The following is a 21387-nucleotide window of genomic DNA, read 5'->3' as shown; positions in this document are numbered from 1 at the left end:
AATGTAAACAAACGGAATAACGAATGGATTGTACAGCAGCGGGGCTCAAGTTAGGAGCAGCGGTGAATTTTACCGTGCCGCGGACAATGATTTTTGTAGGCGGGAGTGTATTGGGTGCTTAGCAAGTGATTGATAACGCGGGCAGTCAGAATTTTCCTCAAATGTGAGGGTAAATATAAACTTGCTCTTAACTCCTGTGAATCTAGACCTGATGTCTGCGAAATCGCGTAGTATTTTGTGTGAACTTGTTTCTGCATGCCTTTCAGTTGTGGCGTGACCTCTATAGAATTGAGGCGTGGGCACAGTTTTTTTGTTGTTGCCATAATTCACCATGTAGGGCCAATGGCAAATGTTGCCACAATTTTTGCGGCAGTTGTCCCACAGTCCTCCAAATCCTCATCTCTTGTCTCATCACACCTATTTTCTTATTTAAGTAGAGTGACAACAGGTCTGCTTGCCATGCTCACATCTAACTTTGCTACATGACATGGCATATGTGTTAGCTAGTGGTGTGTTGTTCATGATATTCCCAGTGACTCAAGTCTGGATTAAAAAAAAGGCGGTCATGTCAGCAATCACCCAGGCAAGGAGTCCTAGTCATTGACAGCTGATGTTATGTAGAAAATCTGCTAATGTGTGGTAATCTGTAACTGCTTGTGTGAATGTCACTGGTGGCTTGGTTTGTTCATCTTCCACTGATGACTTCTCTAGAATGAGACTCAACAGAAGTGAAGAGGGCTTTGGTGTGAAGGCTTTCACCACCATGGAGGACCTAATAGACATCTGCCATGCTACCTCTTTGATGTCCATAGTAGAGAGAAGGCAGGTTAATTTCTAGGAGTATCTGGTTGCTTTAAAATACCCAGGTCCCTCACCATCTACAGGCATGGTATTTGCAAATTAGCCCCAGATTAGGTTTACATATTCCAAGAGAGGCCTGACTAAGGTCTGGCACATTAATAGGAGACTGAAGCACTCTATGTTCATGATTGATCTACAGACCATGTTGAAAAAGTTCAGTAAAGCCTGTCTCATGACAGATCCATATGGGATACTGCTGACATCTTCAGTCAGGTCTAATATGCACCTCTGCATGATCACTGGTGGTGGCCAGTCCTCCATGGTAAGTGCTTTTGCCTCCCTCAATTGTGGTTCTGAGTATGATGGCCCTAAATGCATGTCTAAAAGTAAAGGTGAAAAATCATGACTTCAGGCATGGCCTGTAGGCATAATGCAAGCCAGGGAGGGACAGAGACTTGCATGCAAAGGGATAAGTCATACTGGGTGCAGTCATCAGCAGAATTGGCTGGTGCTGGGTGCCATGCTTCAGAGCAACTCAGACACTTTAGCCAAGGATATTCAACGAGTGGTTTTTTCCCGTCAGGATTAAGTTCAAGACAACTCATCTCCTGACTTGAACTTGATGCTAATGCTTTTATCCAACAGCTGGCCAATTATTAGTGCTCAAGCAGACCATTTTTATCATACTGACAGATAGTCAGCTCCATGCCCATGAATATCTTCAACAGTGGTGCAAAGGGAGTCTGAGGTGCTCGTTTTGGTGCAGGGCTTGTTCCCACACACAGAAACTTGGGTGGTGGTTTTTGTGCATAAGGACCAGTTGATAGTGAGGCCATTTTGTGCCCACCACCCACTAAAATATCACACCTCCTCCATGGTACAGCGGGTTAGTTATGATGTGTGAGATAAGTGATATACAGACACATTCTTGATGGAGGGCCAAGGACACTGCTAAATATAGTTGTGTTGAGTGGCAGGAATGTTCAAGGAGCAAAAGCTTAAACCATATTAGAAGAGGCTTGAAGGACTGAACTTGCCACGAGCGTCATATAGACGTCAAAGTGCGATATATTCGCCATGTGGTGTTCAACAACGAAGTGACACAATCTAGCAAAGACTTCCTAACTAAATGCTGGTGACGCCGTGAGGAGGCGCCAGAGGTAGACAGAGGAATTGCCAGCGACTACCCGCACCTGCGGAAAATCCTTCAGTGTTTACATTGTGAACAACCTAGGTGCTCAACCTAGACAGTTGACGCGTGACGTCATCACCATAGGCAGCTCATGTCTGGGCTCAGTCATATTGTCCTAAACACTGAAGTCATTGTTGTCTGAAACTGGTTATGCATTTGAAATGTATCCAGTAGTTTAGAAAGCCCTTCTGATTGTGTTTTTGTGTATCATTAGTGGTTTAATTCTGCTTTTTATTTCAGCATATTACAACCAAAAAAGTTTTAGAACCCTGCCAGTGCACAAGCGCGGACATGTGTCGAACAAAAGCATCAGCTATTGCTCTCATACATGGTGTCTTTTACAGGTTACTGGTTTCTCAATGAACTCACAATGCCCTGCTACCTATGCTGCATTTCATCATCAGCTGGAATACCTATTATGTGCAAGAAGAAAGGTGATATTGCAAATGTGAGTTGGTATTTGAGTTGATGTCTTAGATAACATTCTTGCTTATGATGACCAAGAACGGAGTTGCATCCATGTGGAGTAGAGTGGACAAGCTTAGATTCTTTGTATATCACAGGTGTGGTCCCTACACCATACTTATGGCTGTTGGCTAGGTGGGTGCGCCACTTAGTGGAATGTCAAACTAGCCTCATTCATAATGCCTAAGGCTGCAAATGTTAAGGTTGCTTTCATTCACCATTAGGATGCGGCAGAAGCGTGACGTGGATGCCGCAGCAGCGTGATGTGGATGCAGCATTAGCGTGATGCGAATGCCGCAGCAGTGTGATGTTGATGCGGCAGTAGTGTGATGTGGATGTGCAGCAGTGTGATGTGGATGCTGCAGCAGTATGATGTGGATGCGGCAGTAGCGTGATGTGGATGCCGCAGCAGTGTGATGTGGATGCGCAGCAGTGTGATGTGAATGCCGCAGCAGTGTGATGTGCTGAAGGGCTGACGGCTCTCTGACAGCGCCGGTCCTGTCCCGTCAGCTGCCCTTCCCGATCCAGGCGGCCCTGAATGGCGCGTATGTGTTCGGCAAGTCGTTTGACGTCAACCTGCTTAGTCTGGAGACAGCCAGCTGCCAGATCACCTGGAAGGAGTTCCAGGACAGGTTCGTACGGCTGTGTATGGTTGACTGTGCAATTTGGAATGCTTATGTTGACCGCAGCCCACCTTCAATGCTGCAGGAGGTACCGTTTGAAGGCATGCACTAAGTAGTCGTTAAAATGCATGTGACTCGCGACTTTGGTCTCTACTGGAAACGGCGAGCGCTTTCATGGAACATTTTAATACTGGCTTGATCCACTTCTTCTGGGCAGTACTTCTGGGTGTATTGAAAATGGCTGTCGCCAGCATGTGAACCCAAAATGCGGAGAGTCGGCCGGCGCCGTAACGCCAGTCGTACTCATATCAAGTACGACCGCGTGATTCTCCCGTTGCTGGTTTAAACGACAGGCTCTAATCACGTCGATCGTGAACTGTCTGAACACGTCACCTGGCTGGCTGCTGCCTGGGGTTGGCAAGTTCTCACCATCACCGGAAGGACCACGCTTGTAATGAGATAATGTGCTGTAATGCTTAACACGAGTGACAAGAAACGTGAATCGGTGCAAGTATATTGTTTATGTCACTCACATATCCCAAGATGCGTCTCTCATGCCATTTGTGTTTTGTGCGGCCTGAGAAGCGCGGTGAAGGATCAACGGATGCGATTCGTTTTTTTTCCTGCGCACTGTTTCGCCAGCTAGGACGTTCCTGTTTTCTTGGGAGTCGTTTCATTAGTACGCTTCTGCTGGCAATGCTTGGAGGGATTGGCCGAATGATCAGGCAACAGGGACAACTATGCCGCCACCGAAATAATCGTTTTTGCGGCCGCGGGTGTAGTTTTGCTGCTGGCTTTGCGATCACTGTTGTAGCTTCCACAGTTAAGTTACGCAGCCCTGGTTAGCACTAAGTAACCAGAATTTCCGTGAAAGCCTGACCGAAGCTTAAAATTCGGCGCTCTGGCTTACTTTACATGAGAGTTGTGGGGAGGAGGCGGCATGCCGAGGGAGGGGGGGGGGGGGGGGGGGGGAGGGTGATGGTGCCGCCAGCTGTGGTGGTGTCGGCGCGCTGGACCGGACCGACGTGCCGTCGGCGGCGTCCACGGTACCGCGCGCTCTCACGCGGCGCCGCCATTACAGTGTGACGGTGATCCTGATCAGCGCGCGCTCCCGGGGCGGCACCGCCCACCTGGACCGGCTGCTCCGCCTGGTCTGGGACGCCATGGTGCTCTGCGCCGGCACCGACGACCTCGTCAACATCGCCAACGTCGAGAAGGTCAAGCGACAGCTGAAGGTGCGTCCTAGCGCGCGGCCCCGCAGGCTGCGCCCGGCATCAGTTCGTACAGGCCGAGGAGGCTCGTACTATCGTGCCCATTTTACGTAACTGGTTAAAAGCTGCATCACGTGGAGCCTCCTCGGCGCGGGTGGAGGCGCTCCGGGCGCCGGTGACTGGCGCCGCCGCCCGCTCAACGTGGGTGGAGACGTGGAGGGCGCCACTGAGCGGTGCCGCCGCCCTCTCGACGTAGATAGAGGCGTGGAGGGCGCCACTGACCAGCGCCACCGCCCGTTCGGTGCGGGTGGAGGCTTTGAGGGCGCCACTGACCGGTGCCGCCGCCCGCTCGGCGCGGGTGAAGGTGTGGAGGGCGCCACTGACCGGTGCCGCCGCCCGCTCGGCGCGGGTGAAGGTGTGGAGGGCGCCACTGACCGGCGCCGCCGCTGCTCGCCGCAGGGCTGCTACCGGCTGGTGGACCGTCTGCTGGACGGCTTGGAGGAGGGGCTGGACACGTTCGGCGACCTGACGGGCCTGCCAGACGTCCTGCTTATGCCCGGCTCCAGCAAATTGCAGGTGAGCCGGCCCGACCCTGTGCTCGCCGCCGGCGGCGCGTGCAGCACTGCGGCGGGGGTGTACGGGTGTCTGGACCCGCGGCTGACGCGTCCCGCTCGAATGGCAGCGGCCTCCTGGTTCGACGCACGATACAATGGCAGTGGCAAAGGCTTTTTCGAGCCCTGGGGTCCCAGCACGGAGTGAATCGTTCTACGTTGAGTCGGTTAGGTTGAGGGAGCACATAGCAAAGCTGCACAATGATATTAACGTCCCCCGTGTCACAGTCCTCTTCACCATGTGCTTGAATCCGCAACCTCCAGTGTCGGCTCCCCTCGGCAGATGGCTCTGGAGCTGGTGACGGAGTTCGCCGACTCTACGTACGGTTGCCTGATGGTGCACGGCCGCCTGGCGGCGGCCACGCGCAACTGGCAGCAGCTGACGCCGCGCGAGCTGTGCCTGCTGGCGCTGTATGTGCGGTCAGCGCGCGGCACTGCCGCCGCCCGCGACGTCTCTGTTTACCTGCCCGTCAAGAGCCCGCACGTGAGGAGATGGCGCCGGCCACCGGCCCTTGGGCCGAGCGGACACCCCCGGCTTTGGCTTTGGGTGCTGTGCGGCTGGGTAGGAGCTGCTCTGAAGAAATGTGTGATTTTTCATGGGACCGAGGGCGTGGAACTCCTGGCCAGAAAAGATAGCCTTAGCAATGATCGTCAACACTTGGAACCTATGGTTGTAGTTTCCCATTCAGTTGGAGAGTGCTTCAACCCCCTAACTTGGTATCCATCGCTCCCCACGCTTTAGAAGTAAGTGGGCCAAATCCGGGAAAGCCGTTTTATCGGTTATTTTGGTGGCAGTTTGAGTAATTTTCACAGCTCAGCCCCCTTCCCCCCACCCCTACCCCATCCTCCAACTAATTTTGCGAAACTACGCCCCTGCTGAGATATCTGTCCTGTCAGAGTCAATTCAGCTGGTTGGACTAGCCGGTCGGAGTGGAGTCGGAGTTGAGTGCGTAACTATACTAGTTTTATCAAAATTGTCATCAGTAGCGCAAAAATTGCACTATGTCATTGAAAAAGATAATGTCTTTTACAAACGCACCATGACAATCGCCATGTTCCACGTTGGAAGGTGGCACTGTAGGTGTGGACTTAGTTTGTATTAACATTTCCCAGTACATCGTGCACGTAAATTTACGTTGCAGCAGTGCAGCAGCTGTGCGCCGTGTTTTCTCGTTCAGACACGTGTCCATCGTCGTGCCCCAGCGTCAGGTGCCGTTCCGCCTGCTGGTGTGCCGGCTCTCGGAGAGCTCGAGGCTGTACGTGCTGTGTACAGCAGACTGACGTGCGTTGCCCCGGGGTCAGGTGCCGTTCCGCCTGCTGGTGTGCCGGCTCTCGGAGAGCTCGAGGCTGTACGTGCTGTGTACAGCAGACTGACGTGCGTTGCCCCGGGGTCAGGTGCCGTTCCGTCTTATGGCGTGCCGGCTCTCGGAGAGCTCGAGGCTGTACGTGCTGTGTACAGCAGACTGACGTGCGTTGCCCCGGGGTCAAGTGCCGTTCCGCCTGCTGGTGTGCTGGCTCTCGGAGAGCTCGAGGCTGTACGTGCTGTGTACAGCAGACTGACGTGCGTTGCCCCGGGGTCAGGTGCCGTTCCGTCTTATGGCGTGCCGGCTCTCGGAAAGCTCGGGGCTGTACGTGCTGTGAACAGCAGACTGACGTGCTGTGCCCCGGCGTCAGGTGCCGTTCCGTCTGCTGGTGTGCCGGCTCTCGGAGAGCTCGGAGGTGTGCGTACTGTGCGGACCGACGCCGGCGCTGGACGAGCTGGAGCGCGAGACCGTGCGCCAGTGGGGGCCCGTGCTGGAGACGGTGCGCCAGCAGGAGGTGGCCCTGCCGCGCGGCTTCCCCACTGCCGTGCTGCTCGACCCAGCCGTGCACAGGTGAGTGAACTGGAGCGCGGCGGCCCGCACTGCCCTCGCCGCGGCCCAGGCTCGGCGTGGAGCGCGCACCGTCGCTGGGAAGACCGGGACGGCGAGGGGGGGGGGGGGGGGGGGGTGGAGGAGCGCGCACAGCTGGGCCAGTCCGGTGCGAACCCGGCGGCGCCGGCTCCTGGGATCCGTACAAGGTCCGGTACGGGCCGTGGTGACTGGCGGCCTGCGCTCGGCCGAAGGGTGCAGAGACGGTGGCTCACTCTGTTGCGAGAGGGACGGGTCATTAATGGAGAGAACATTCCACGTGTTGTACGTTGATGCTTCATGTGACTCCATGTAAACCCGCGCCCTTATGGGGGAGGGGGTCGATGTGCCCTTCCCCCTAAGGTTTTCTGAGGATATCCCTTATTGCACGTAGTGCAATCTTGTTCATATTTCCAGTAGCCTGTGCGACGTTCATTGTGCGTGTTTCGACACCAAAAGTGTCTCTAGGATTTGTGGTTTCCGAGCAGTGACGGTCTGAGGAGCGCTGCTTGACGGTCGCCTGCAAGCGCGGGCGGCTGGCGGCAACTGACGAGCCGCCGATCACATGCGGTCAGCCGTCACAGTGTAGCATTCATGGAGCCCCCACATCGTGAATAGAACCCGGAACACATACAAATACATATAGATGTGCTCAGAACAAAACAAGAAACGTGCCCATGTAAGTTGCACGTCGCTTGAACCTAGGGACATAACATATAATGCCAACCGCGAGATCTCTTTCGAGCCAATCCGCAGTTGTCATGTTGCAACACAGTGATCAGGTACCTGACAAAACGCATGCTCAAGTGCGTCGATCCAGCCCAAACTGCTAGGATCTGTGGCTACTTGCTACTCGCGACTACTCCCAGCGAGTTGCACGTCGCTGGGAGTAGTCGCGCACAGGTGGACTTCATGATGCTATCGAGTGCTGGTGCCTTTTTTTCATCTTCCGAATGAGGGTTGACCGACACGGAATCACGACCTTTGTGTGTGCGTATGTTGGACGATAGCTGAGGTCGGTCGTGCGCTGATCTCAGGTCAATGTTGTCACATGACTGGCTCCGCTCCTCCCCACCCTGCGCCCGTGCTCCGCTGCATGGTATGGGGCCGGCTGGACCCGCTGGACACGGCCTGGGAGGCTATGTTCGTCGCCGATTTGTGTCATGGCGGGGACTGGCGCGCACGTCGGGCTGCTGTACTTCCCAGCGAGGCCTGTCACGTGACAGATTTAACTGCAGTGTAGGATGCTGTGTGTGATTTGTTTATGATGCCAGGAGGCATGAGGCGGGCCTGCTTGCTGGACTTAGCGGGCGGGGTTCGGCTGGTATCCGTCAGTCACTGGGACGATTTTGTCTCAGTTCTGCACGTTTTCCGTAGACAGCAACTTGGAACTTCCCGCATCTCGAACGGATCATTTTGTTTCAGAAAGAGATGTTAACCTCCGCCCAAGTCATCTCATAATGACGTCATAAATCTGCCTTCAGCATCCGGCCGGACCGCCCGATCACGTGCCTTTGTTACGCGATGCGATCCGACCCACCATATGGACTGTTCAGCCGGTGGTTGTTGTCGCCGTGTCGCCGCTGTCGAGCGTATGGAAGATTATGTTACATGTACCATTGTTATATTTGCTTGACGAGCTCGGTGTAAGACTGAACACTTAGAATGTGCGTTACGATATGCACTGAAACAGCAAAGCAGATGGACCTTGGCCTTACTTTGCCGTAGGTAGGTGGCGGTAAGCCATCGGCGTCTGTAAAGGCAGTTTTCCGTATCCGCGGCATGCAGTTTAGCTCAAGACCAAGCTGGTATATGTCCATGAATTTCACGCTTTACTGCTTCAATGTGCTTCCCCTGAAGAAATGGAATAATTTTCTCTCGTTAGCGGTGTTTTGGGGTTAGATTTCATTAGAGTCAGTGCTTTTGGGTAAGTGGTGCGAACGCGGTGAATGGTGGACAACCGTATATGTCAAAACTTTCATAAATTAAGCTCGTATCTTATTACGTGGTCAAAGTTGGAGTAGTGAGAATGAAGCTCGGTTGGCATAATAAGTGAATCACCCCATCCTCACATCTTTCCAGTGGTAGCCACTGGAGGGATATTGCAGCTACGAGGGTGATCCTGATCAAGTTTAAATTTATAAGTATCAGGTAATCCAAGGTAACCTCGGTTTACGGTTGCCGTGTGTGAAATTGATTGAACATGATTCACGATGCAAGGTGTGCTGCGCACATCGTGTTCGGACATAACCTGAAGCTATGACCGCACGGAGTAAAGGCATGCCCACATGTCATTTGGCAATAACTGCTGGGAATTCCTCGCCTTAGGAGTTCCTCGAAATTGCTCATTAGTGTTGTAATGCTTTCAAGGCCGCTCAGAAAGCCTGTTTGAACAAAAAATGTGGAAGGATGTTGCGGCTTTTGAGCTCGTCAGCAAGCCAGCTGTCGGTGGGACCCTGGCGGCGGCGCGGCGCTGGGCACGGACAAGAGCTGGCCGTCCGGGCCAGCTCCAGCTCCGGGCCGGGCCCTCCGTCCGTCGCTTTCGTCAGGAAGCTAGCTGTCGGTAGGACCCTGGTGGCGCCGCGGCGTTAGGCACGGACAAGAGCTGGCCGTCCAGGCCGCGTCCGTCGCTCCCGTTGTCTGCGTCCGCTCCGGGAGAGGCCGAACGGCGGCCCTACGTCGCCCCGCTCCGCGCGCTGGCTGGGTTTCCCCAGCCCCTCCCCCTCCGCCGGCGGCGGCGCGGTGGGCCCGGCAGAGCGCGGCTGCTCACTGCAGCCCCAGCCGGGAGAAACCGCCGCCGCTCTGGTGACACATGGCAGCTGGCTGGCCGCCCGGGCGGCTGCTGGCACGCGCCGAGATATAGTCAGGGAAATAGTGACGACCTTGTTTGGAGAGGTGGTCTGTGCAGGCAGAGCTGTAGAGGGTACGTGTCTGGTCTGCCGCCCTCTCCCGTTGCCTCTCCTGTACACGCCACGTTCACTGAGATCCTGGTACCGGGCCCTGTCATACCATACAGTCCCGACTAGCCACGGCGCGACGATTCTGCGTCATGGCTGGGAATTTTGCCACCACCCATCTGTATCGCTGTGTGCATCATGTCACGAATCAGTGCTATAACGAACGTAAAATTGCGCAAGGAGGGGGAATCTGTATGACACGTTCAACGGGGCGGGGCAGGCCCAGAGCTTTGTTTACCTACAGAACGGGTGGCGCCAGGGCCGACGTGCTGCTGAACGATGCGATGTGCCAGATAACTGGAAACAGCAAATATGTCATGGCGAATGGCTGGATATTCCAGCGGTGGTCCGTGAGTGCATTGACGAAACGTGATAGCCTTTGGAAACAGATGCTTCATGGATTTTATTCTCCTGTTTTTTGCATTCGCGGAACATACATTTAAGCGGATCTCCGCGAAAGAAAGACTGGTGCATGTGTAAGCCCGCGTCACATTCCGTTCATGTTCTGTCAGTAGTTCATATGTAAACTCACTTGTATTTACAACGCATGTTTTTCGAGGCAGATCCGCACTTGGATCTGTACACAGGAAATGACCAAAATATCAGGTGGAGGTGCCATGGGACGGCATCGCCAAGACCAGGGCCGGTGCCACCGGGGATGGGGAGGGGGAGGGGGCGTCCCCTCTCGTCGGATAGGGTGATGGTCCCCGCCATCGATGCAATCTTCTTGCATATGCATTCCTCTCACAGACTACATGAGATACGTTCTTCTCACCGATTTTACTAAGGAGTCCATATTCCCAGTTTTGCCGTAATGAAACCGCCTCACACCGATAGGATTACTCTGCCACAACTCTAGTACGGTGTTACTAAGACTCCAAAAGACCGCTGTGCGATAGGACTCGAAAGACCGCTCCCCGTCGTGACCGAGCACATGCAGTGCGTGCCGTACATAGACTTGAAAACGGATTATGAGGTGGTTGCGCCATCACGTGCCTGCCGTGCCTGAAGTTCAAAGCAGGTTTTGGAGGTGATCGCATCATCACGTGCCTACAGTCCACAGATGTAAAACAGTTGTAGGGAAAAGTGAAAACTTAGATTGAATGGCATTGCACGTGCTACCAAGGGAGGCGCCGATGGGGACGGGGACGCTTTCTTCTATTATCGGATGACAGGAGACAGTCCCACCTTGTGCCAGCGACGTACTTGGAGCATTTTTGTACTCAAATTGTCATTAAGAGGCCCCTATTTCCAATGCTTACCATAACGAAACTCCCTGACATCGGTATAGGGTTGCGTTGCTACAGATACTACCTCGATGATACTGGTGCGTGCGTGTGTGCGTGTGTGCGTGCGTGTGTGTGTGTGTGGGTGAGTGAGGGTGTGTGTGTGTGTGTGTGTGTGTGTGTGTGTGTGTGTGTGTGTGTGTGTGTGTGTGTGTGTGTGTGTGTGTGTGTGTGTGTGTGTGTGTGTGTGCGTGCGTGCGTGCGTGCGTGCGTGCGTGTGCGCGTGTGCGCTAAAGATTGGTACCCAGTGCCAGGCCCGAGGAATTTGCAAGAGACAATGTGGATGAATTCCGCTGTTCAACTAGATTGTAGTACATCATCATCATACCGTTGAACAGTTGTCGCCTGCGTGCTCTGTCGCCTGCGTCCCTGGCTTTGTCTCTCGGAATTTGTCCGTTGACACCAGTGTTCGCGTGTGTGCTGGCACAGACCAGCAGCTGGCGTCGGGGCGTGACGCAGGCCACCGACCGGCCCGGTCACCAGCCTGCGGCCGGCAGACGGTCGGATGTGGTGGCGGCTCGGTGGGATGGGGTGTCGGGCCGGTGGGGTGCGGTGTCTGGCCGGTGGGATGTGGTGTCGGGTCGGTGGGGTGCGCTGTCGGGCCGGTGGGATGTGGGTCTGGGTCGGTGGGGTGCGGTGTCGGATCGGCTTCCTGCGGCGCTGGCTCGGTGTCCGCCAGGGGGCTGGGCAGAGCGGTGACGCGGCCCGGCGGGGTTCTCTGGGTATTCCCGGCCGTCGGCATTGCAGCATAAGAGCGCCGGCCGGCGGGCCGCAGCCATCACTCGTCGTCGCGCCGCCTGCCGCCATGACCGCCTGCTGGCCGCTGCTCCTGCTCTGCTGCGTCGCGCTTTCGGCCTCGCTGCCGGGCGGCCGCGTGCGGCGTGGCTCCGGCTTCGTGCTGTCGGGCGGTCTGCCGCTGGACGTGCTGTTCAGTACATGCGAGACGGACGAGACGGCCGACATCGGCCCGTGCGTAGCCGAACTGTTGATCGGCGCCATCGACGTGGCTCGGCCGTCGTTCAGCTCCGGCGTTCAGGTCGGCGACGACCTGGTCGTGCTCGAGCCGCTCGACCTGGATGATATCAAGCCCAAGAAGGACAAGGAGTTTCAGCTGTCGGCCACTAACCTGAAGATCCACGGCATAAGCAACGTGCAACTGGAGGCCTTCAACTTCAATCCCGACGCGCTGGCGCTGGATGTGAGCTTCGAGGAGCTCTCGGCCACGGGCGCGCTTGGTCTCAAGTACGTCTTCATTACTGCCAATCCGGACGTGGTCATCAACCTGGACCAACTGCGCGTCAAAATCACCGCCAACTGGACGGTGGAGCCGAACCCTAAGGATGAGGAACGGCTGGACCTGGTGCTGTCCGAGGCGCGGGCCGATTTCGATCTGGGCAACTTCAGTGTCAAGATCGATGGCCTTGGCGGGCTTGGCCGCTTCCTCGAGCGCATCCTGAACAAGAACAGCGAGATTCTGGTCGCCTTTCTGGTGCCGCCGCTGGAGAAGAGCGTGTCCAAGAAGCTGAACACCAAGCTGAACCGGATAAAGCTGGTGTCGTAGAGCCCCTGCACGCCGCTGGCTTGGTTGCGGTCAAGCTGGAAGTTGTGATATTTGCCATGGCTTAGGTGGTCATCGACCACTTCGCTGAGTTCGATTGGCTGGCGCTAGGTGACGCCATGTTTCCTGACCTGCGTCGAGGCGACGTGGTCCGGTTGTGTTTCGATCTGTGTTATGGTTGTTGTTGTTAGAGATGATTCCCAGCCCCTTTGACAATAAATGAAGCTTTAAGGACGTGGTCCGGTCTGTTTACTACCCGGCGTATTTAGGGGGACACGTGGTATCGAAGAGAAGCATGGCCTGTGTGGCATGCGCGACACTTAACTTTGTGGAGCCGTGCCGAGGCTCTCCGACTTCGCCGTCCAGCCTGGTCTTAGCTCAACTAGAACGAGACGACGTGCATGCCACTTGGTTCGCTGACACCAAGGAATACTTTAGATCGTGACTGACTTGAATCGGTAAAGAAAGATAAACTTAATTCCACTATAGTCGCAGTATTCCTCAGATCGTAGAAACGGATGTACGGAGAAAGCTTCCGGAGTTATGAAATGACATTGCTCAATAGAAAAGACTAGACCACTGCATGGGGAGCATTGATAGCGATAAAGGCTTTGACCCTCTATGGCCCTCCTAAGTCCTTCTCCAGCATGCATGAAAAGAAAATTGACAATGTGTCACAATTTTCGAAGGCATACCAAACTAGACAAAATTAAAAGAACACAAGTAACGCAGATCACCATGATCTGACGACATGACAGCCTATATGCCTATTCTGAAACAGTCATGGTTGGAACGTCTGGCAGACTTGACACTCGCCGCTTGGACGGCCGCAGACTTGGAATTTGTTATCCCTGTGAAATTTTAGCTTATCGCGCTTCTCAACTTTGATTTTTTAACGATATGATAAACTTGCTTTTCCGTTATAAAGCTACACAGCCCTCAAGAAGATAAATTATTTTTGGTAAAAGAAACTATTTTTGTTCTCAGACTGCAAGAAGCTCAGCACACGTGGTGTTTCATGATGAGAAACGCGTGGTCAACGAGTTATTGGGAACCATTTTTATGAAAAATCGACACATTTTCAGAGGAAGAAATACTGCGTCAGTAACGTTCAATGTCATTTCCCTGCTTTTGGGCTTAAATACATGGCTTACCTTAGAATATGACAAATGCATCCCGCAAGATCGCTTTCGAAAGGCCGAATATTCTATGTAAGTTGTAGCTATTTTTGCATCAGCCACATTTTGCAAGGAAATGCAAAGTGTGCCTTTTGTTATATCGTTGCGAAAGATTTTACGCAATCGATGAGAGACTGACAAGAAAATGGGGTTGTAATATTCGGCTTTGCGAAGAAAAATTTGACTGCAAGCGAATCATCTAAATCCGCATATTTTCAACACTTGCATTACAAAGATGTTAGCAGGATTGCTGGAATATATATATATATATATATATATATATATATATATATATATATATATATATATATATGTGTGTATATATATATATGTCTGTCTGTCTGTCTGTCTGTCTGTCTGTCTGTCTGTCTGTCTCTGTCCGTCTGTCTGTTAGCCGATGCACTAGTTTGACAGACATGTGCAGCTGCCGATGGGGTATTTGAACTCAGGCAACGTTGGTCATTTTGAGTGGTGAATTATGTGTGGACCAGCTGTTATTGATAATTAGGTTCGATGTTCTGGGAATTTTATAGTGCATTGTGAGCTTGATGTTGTGACTTACTGAATTTGACGTATTTACGTCAACAACTACATTTTCGCCGATGTAGGCGATTAGATTCGTCGGCATCTTCACAAACACGTCCACTCACCATGAACAAACTGATGGAGAAGTAGTGAAAACTGGCATTAAACTGTATCATCACAACATGATGTCAACTGCATACAAGGCTGAAAAGAAAGCTGTTTGCGATACTCTGTCGAGAAGCCCCTTCCCAGGAAATCCGTTTTCAGTTGAGCTTGGTTCCGTACTGTTATTACACTAGACTTTAGACCAGACTAGGGCACCATCGCCCGCTTCAAGGCCACTAGTCCCGTGACCTCGGGATCACAGGCTGCTACCGGATTGGCCGCATTGTCACTGGGCAGCCATTGTCACTGTTATCCGGTAGCGCTACCGAGGCATATGTTCATCCGCACAACATAAGACAGCAAACCAGTACAGACTACCTGCGTCAGAATACAAGCCGACAACCGCATGTTTTCATGCTCAACAACGTTACTGCTCGGCGCATTGCCGTTTTTCGGTTTGTGATGCTTGGTGCCGCATCTTGAGGAGCGTGCTTGAGGGCTGTCAACCCGCGTGTGGTGTGACGTGCGTATATTTTTCTGTTCGTGTGCTTACTGCTATGTCCGTTCTGTCTGTCCGTCCGTGTTTGTTTTGCCGTGCTGGCGTGGGACATGAAAAGCCACTAATTCGTACAAACGTGAACGCTTCCGAAAATCGATTTTCACCCCGAGCGCGCCCTGTCCGCCAGTTTCCTGTTGGAGAGCACCGGCTCGCAGCGGTGTTGCCCCTCGTCCAGCCCGCACTGGGGCACCTCGGAGCGGCACGTGACGGCGGCGGCGCCGGCCGACGCCCGGCTGCGCCAGCTGCGTGCCTTCTACCGGCAGACGTCCGGAGACCTGTGGTCGCCGGGAATACCCGCTGGTGCGTCGGCACCGGGCCCAGCCGCCCTGCGGCCTGGAAAGGCCCACCCGCCCTCGTCCGGGCCGGCTGGGCACGGGTCCAAGCAGAGCCGGGGCGTAGAGCCCGGCCTGTTTACGGCCGCGGGGTCCTGGCTGGCTGGCGCAGACGTGCCAGTGAATATCCAGAGCGTTCCGGCGGGCAGGAAAGACCGATGGCCCGTGTGCGCCCGGCGAGTGCAGTTCTCAGAACTGATCCGTGTCGGCCGGAGGTCATGGTGACGTCAACACCGGGGGCCAGCGGGGTCAGAAACGTCACGGAAATAGCGCACTACTTCACGCTAACTTGTTGACCTGCTCGCCATGTCAAACGGGGCGATAATTAATGATTATGGCGCACCATTTCCGAGCGGTGCCACTCACTAGATACTCCTTGTGGATATTCACGGAAGTCTTGCTGCCGCCAATGTCTGAGGCGCGGGACGGAAGTGTGTGCGTCTCGGCCATGCCTCACGATTTCTACTGCGGTCGTTGGTAACGTGACGGCTGTGCACCGCTCCCCAGGTCCGTGATGCCGCGTTTGTTGTCCGCTCAGCTGCCCTCCCCCCCCCCCCCCCCCCTCCCCCTCCCGCCCCCCGTCCGGTCCTGAGTGAGTCCGACGTGCGGACAGACAGCGGCGGCGGCGGTGGCGGCGGCGGCGAGCCGGCGCTGGAGACTCGCGAGGCGTACCTCATCACTGGCGAGCACCACTGCTACGCGCTCCGCTCCGGGCCGTACGCCATCCACGTGCTGTTCCAGCGCGGCACGCCTCCGCACGTCATGCGGTACGTCTGCCCGTCCGCTGACGCCTGCCTCAAGCCCACGCGTGTACAGATGTCCGGCCGTGTCGTAACTGCCGACATGTGCACCGGGGAGGCAACATATTGCGACAGCGAAACCGGCACCAGTACCAGCTCCACCCCACATGCATAGGGACTCGTTCGGCCGGCGGGGGAGGGGGAGGGGCTTGGCAGGGCTCGGCTGACCGCCAGGATAACGGCGTTCAGCGCATTCAAAGCAGACAAATATCCAGTGGCGCCAGCGGGGCTCCGACATCGCCAGCCCGTGTCCTGTCCCGCCCGGACTGACTCAGCGCCGATGGCTAGTGCTGTCGCACGCCTATCTGGCATCGCTGGTCCGTACGTTCGCCGGCTCCGTGGGCCGGACATTCCGTCTGGTCTGCTGCGCAGTTTGTCTTCCCGAGACCTGGTCACACTTTGCCATTGTGCGCAAAGTCGTGCATTGTTTTTTTCAGGTTTCTCACACTTGGCATGCGTATTGTATAATATGCATACATGTTGCATCCATACAAGTCAAACTGTATGTGGATATTGACTCTCCCCCTCTCCCTCTCTCTCTCCTGTCTCTTTCTCTCCCTCTCTCTCCCGCTTTCGCGTTCTCTCTTTTTGCGACTACGGCTTTGCAATGCGGCAGACAAGTGAACCATAATGGCTCATGCTGTCGGAATGGCCAGCGTGCCGCGCTTGCAGCACAGCGGTGGGACCGTGCAGGAACGGGGGCAGGGTGTCCATAGGCGGATCGATACTCGCCGCGGTGTGCGCCGGGCACGTCTGGGGGGACAGGTCAGGACAGCAGCCAGCGCTGGCCGATCTCACACGGACGCGATCCCGGCGTGATGTCGCGGCCGGTTTGCGCCGTGGCTCAGCCTGCCCTCCAGAGTGTGACCGAGCGTCCTCTGTGTGACCCCCAGGGGCCTGACTCAGAGCACGCTGCGGCTGCTGACGTCCATCAAACAGGTCCGCTTCTGAGGCGGCCGACGGCGCGGCGCCACTGTGGCGGCGCTTCCTTCCGGCAGCAGCTCCGCGGATGTCGGCACCCGACCGGCGCCCCGGGCCGGGGCGGAAGCCTGGGCGTCACGAGACGGGCCAACCGCGTCGGTGTCGGCCGGAACGGCGCCACTGCGCCGCATCCTGCCGCCGCGCAACGTCTCGAACTGCGCCACCGCCGCTGAACGCGCCGCTGCTGATACGCGGCTGTCCCGGAAGAGGAACACGACCGAAAGTTCGTGCGAATGGTCTATCTCTCGCGGAAGTTTGATCGTCTGTCGACTCGGGAGCGTTCGGACGGTGCCTGCACTAGGCCACGATTCGAGTAGCGACGGGCACAGTTAACATGGCGACGGGCACAGTAAGGGCATGTTTGTCCTCGTGCGGATGACACGGTTTGATGTGCAGCTCTGCTCGATACTCGATAGGGTTTTTTAAACCCTTCGACGAAGGCCATGAGCGGCGGGACTAAACCAGGGATATCGGCATTCCTACATGCTGTGAGACGTCTTCCATCCGTATGCAGCTGCCATGTTTTCATATCACGTCTGTTTGTAAATGGGGCCGCAACGCCCCACGCTAACATTTCGTGCCTGTTTTCCATTACCATTGTTGACATGTCACATTTGTTCGCAGTCGTATAGAAATGTGGTGCACCGTGAGACTACAGTGCCCGGTTTGAAAACCTCAAGTTATCGCGGAGGACGATACACTGCGTCATCACTGCTGCTTCTAGTCTAGCTCGGTCCGCGAAGTCCGCGAGAGAGATGGTTGGGGAATAGCTCTTTCAGCTGCCATTGACATCTTCAGAGCTTTAGGATTGGCGATGTGCAGCCAGGCGGTGAACACGGATGAGGGGGAGGGGTCAGTCACTACTGAACACAGCCTGCTGCCGTTACCCCGCCACCCCAGCTGAGTACCTCCTTTTCAACGGGGAGTTGCTGTTTCGTTTGCCCAGATAGGGGCGAGGGATTTTCGCCAGTAAGGCGGCGCCGCCTTATGTCAGCTGGACCAGCTCGGGCCGTTGGCCTTTGCCTGCACTGGTGGACCTGTCGGCGTCTGGCCGGCATGGCAGCCCAAACGCCCGCTGCGTGGCCAAACACGGCGCCCGACAAGACCAACGGTCCGTAGCTGGAACTGCAGCTAAGCCTAACGCGAACTGAAATCACAGCAGCCGTCAAATCCTCGCCGCAGCACGCTTTGATTTGGATTTGGCCATGCGGCCCGCTCTGCCGAGAAGCAAGCTGCAGCCGAGCCAGTCATCGACCGTCGATTTAAGAAGCAAGGAAAAGATGACTGGTAAGCCTAACGACTCGGCCATTTTAGTGCAAACCATCAGGCGCGAGGCTGCATCCATTCAAATGCAATAGGCGCCATATCATGCCGTTTAACGGATGTGGGAGATATGACGGACGCTTATATTTACACTTAACCAGTCTTCCATTTCATAGTATAAAATAATGTTCCGTAATCAAGCAAGACGAATAACACGAGAAGTGTCCATGATACATAACGGCAGATGACATGCGGGAAACAAAAATCTGCGAAAATGCAGCGGGATGACGCAAATAGCAACGAGGGTTTCCCAGCGCGAATCTCGCAGGAAGCACATATCACTGCGGCTCGGGACGGCCGCCGCCAGTCGTCCTGCGCCTGCTGGCGCGGCGTACAGACCACTTCCGGGAAGAGGCGCGGCTCTATCTGGCGTCGGCTAATGGCGCAGGCGGCGGGGCGGGGCGGGGAGGCTCTGCCCAGCAGGCGGGCCGGAGTCAAGGACCGCCGACACTCGTCTCATGGGTGTGAAGCCCGGCCTGCGGTTCCAGGACGGCTCCAGCCGGCACAGACAAATGTTACGCTCCAGCCCACACACAATCATGTGACACTCCAACCGGCAGACTCGTCACACGACCGGGTGATGCAGACTCGCACACGGAACACCCTGAGCGAGGGCGGCGCTCGGCTCTCACTCGCCCGCCACACGAACTACCGAGCGATCTGCACTCGCGCCAGTACGGGCGTCAGTTCGCACCAACAGACAAACCATCTGACAACAAGCACCGAGTGGCCCGGTGGCCAGGTCCGGTCACTACCAACACAGCCGGCAGCCTCCTCCGGGCCTCTGCGATCACGCCAGGACCACGGCCGCCGGCGCCAGTCACGCCATGGCCGGCCGGTGTGGAGCGCCACCGCCGCCCGGCTGCCGTTTCTGCCGTCTCCCGGGCGCGGGGGGGACTCGGGGGCGGTCTCTCCAACACCCGCCTCTACCGTCTCCCGGGCGCGCGGGGGGGGGGGGGCTGGGGGGCGGCCTCTCCACCCCCGACTCTGCCACGAGTGCGCCCGCTTGCCGCGCGCCGGCCGGTGCCGCCCGCTCACGACTTGCGCACTGGCCGCAGCTGGTCGGGCCGCTGGTAGTGGCCCTGGTTGGCCAGGTGGATCGGTGGCTGGAAGCACTTGACGTGCTCCACCGGCAGGTTGTCCTGGTCGCTGTACGAGCTTTTCAGGTACTTGTTGAGCACGGCGAAGATCTGCGAGTTGAGCACCTGGAAGCGCCGGATGCGGTCCACCATCTTCTTGAGCGGGATGCCAGTGATGACGCCGTCCTTGCCGTCGACGCGCTGCACGCGCAGCAGGTGGTAGCAGAAGTCGAGCGCCTCGAAGCGCCGCTGCTGGCCGAGCAGCACGATCATGGCGCAGCCGGCCCAGTGCATGCCCTCGCCGAACATCTGCCTGCAGGGGGGACAGGCCAGCGGCGCCCCGTCAGACCCGTCGCACGCGTCCCAGCCACCGGCTGACACCCACACATCGGTCAGCGGGCACCGCACGCACATATCCTACATGTCCAGCCCTTAGTCTGCACACACACACATCCTTAATGTCCAGCCTTTAGTCTACACACAAACATCCTACATGTCCAGCCCTAAGTCTGCACACACATATCATACATGTCCAACCCTTAGTCTGCACACACATCCGACATGTCCAGCCCTAAGTCTGCACACAGTTATCCTACATGTCCAGCCCTTAGTCTGCACACACATCCGACATGTCCAGCCCTTAAACTTAGGCCGCGGCCGGGGTCGTGATTGTGGCAGTGGGCAGTGGGAAGTAGTTTTTTTCAGGCATTTCTTTCCAAGTGTTGTTTAAAGGCGTTGTGCTAAATTCGATGTTAAATTCGGTCAAAGGGAATGTTCCAACTTTGAAAATATTAAAGCAAGCAACACATATGATGAAATACGCTTCATCACAACAGCTGGCATTCTCATAAATGCAAAGGCTGTGTTCTGGACGACAAAACATCTATATTTAGTAAATATGCACCTTAATGCGTCACAGTTGGATTGCGTCATGGAACGTTTGTGTGGCAGCACTCACTTGTATCTCTTCAATCCAGCGAGAGGTGGCCGCGGCGGTACTGGGTGTGTGCTGAACCAAACAGCGTCAGGTGGCCGTGTTTTGGCCCCTTCTCTTTGTGTTCTACCCAATTTATCCGTCAATTTCAGGTGCGTACTTGCACTTCACATGCTCGGTTTTAGCGTTATTTACTAGTTGTTCGATTGCATGTCTTATCTCGTAATAACTAGGTCTTATTTCGTAAAAATGCAATACATAACTTCTTGATTATGTTGCACAAAATGTAATTAAAATTCTGCTCACCATCCGATCCTCTCATCCTATTTCTAGTTTTATCATGAATCCTCGCGACGCCCCACTCATCCGAGGCAGGCTGCATGCGTCAGACACGAGTGGGCCGAGAGGCCCCTGGGAAGGGGACCCCGACCGGACACCCAGCGCGCTCCCCGAGGAGTCTCTGCGGGGGCTAAAGCCCGACGGTTCGCCCCCCAGGCGTAGGTAGTCCTGCCCACCGCTAGCATTCTTCTTCATCCCATAGCCCTGAAAGGATTATTTGTGATTGAAAGGGCTCTAATCCAAGCAACGTAAAATCGTGCACATCAGATGAGCTTATCCTCTTTCTCGCTTCATCCTGAATCCTCGCGGCACCCCGCTTGTCCGGGGCAGGACGCGTGCGTCAGCCACCAGCGGGTGAGGATTTTAAATATTAAGAAGGGCGGGGCTGTAATCTGCACTGAATGGTCTTCAAGATGGTTATTTCAGCTCGAAACCCCTCCAAAAGTGGAAAATCCTACTCCCTTTACGCTGAAGGATTCGTCCACCCTTAATGCTCCCGATGGGCTGGGTTTGGCCCTGCCGAGGAGGTTGCTTAGGCGAAAATGAACCTCAATGACAGCTTTATCCACTAGCTTGACAGCGCCCAGAGGTGTCACGTCATGTCACTGGGGCTTCACGACGCACTCAGCTGCTGAGGCT

At 55.5% G+C, this 21387-nt stretch overlaps 2 protein-coding genes across 4 annotated transcripts in view; one reads left to right on the top strand and one right to left on the bottom strand.

Annotated features, from left to right (window-relative positions):
- Positions 1 to 31: 31 nt before the first annotated feature.
- LOC119107566 (protein fuzzy homolog) lies at positions 32 to 17789 on the top strand. 3 transcript variants are annotated; one of them, XM_037231054.1, is made up of 10 exons: positions 32 to 163; positions 2338 to 2441; positions 2969 to 3090; positions 4163 to 4316; positions 4752 to 4868; positions 5187 to 5387; positions 6578 to 6777; positions 15088 to 15260; positions 15906 to 16059; positions 16986 to 17789. In XM_037231054.1, exons 2-10 carry the CDS (start codon positions 2364 to 2366, stop codon positions 17041 to 17043), a joined length of 1257 nt encoding a protein of 418 aa, XP_037086949.1. In that variant the 5' UTR covers positions 32 to 163; positions 2338 to 2363; the 3' UTR covers positions 17044 to 17789. The 3 variants fall into 3 exon arrangements, with proteins under 3 accessions (XP_037086949.1, XP_037086948.1, XP_037086950.1); XM_037231053.1 differs by having other exon boundaries at positions 32 to 169; XM_037231055.1 differs by having other exon boundaries at positions 50 to 62.
- A 1641-nt stretch (positions 17790 to 19430) lies between these two features.
- The window catches only part of LOC119108387 (cytoplasmic FMR1-interacting protein-like), a 95487-nt gene continuing 93530 nt past the window's right edge, over positions 19431 to 21387 (bottom strand). The window contains 1 exon segment of the mRNA XM_037231963.1: positions 19431 to 19788. Within this exon segment, the coding sequence (XP_037087858.1) occupies positions 19431 to 19788 (358 nt within the window).

This window comes from Pollicipes pollicipes, unplaced genomic scaffold, assembly GCF_011947565.3.
Source record: "Pollicipes pollicipes isolate AB1234 unplaced genomic scaffold, Ppol_2.1 Scaffold_6686;HRSCAF=7923_pilon_pilon_pilon, whole genome shotgun sequence".
NCBI lineage: Eukaryota > Metazoa > Arthropoda > Thecostraca > Pollicipedomorpha > Pollicipedidae > Pollicipes > Pollicipes pollicipes.
The sequence above is the reverse complement of the archived record's forward strand: the minus strand, read 5'-3'. Positions and strand labels throughout refer to the sequence as shown.

Coding starts and splice junctions, on each gene's coding strand:
- LOC119107566 (XM_037231054.1), top strand. CDS start 2,364: ATGCCCTGCTACCTATGCTGCATTTCATCATCAGCTGGAATACCTATT. Junction 4,317..4,751: donor AGGTCAAGCGACAGCTGAAG/GTGCGTCCTAGC, acceptor TGCTCGCCGCAG/GGCTGCTACCGGCTGGTGGA. Junction 6,778..15,087: donor CTCGACCCAGCCGTGCACAG/GTGAGTGAACTG, acceptor CCTGTCCGCCAG/TTTCCTGTTGGAGAGCACCG.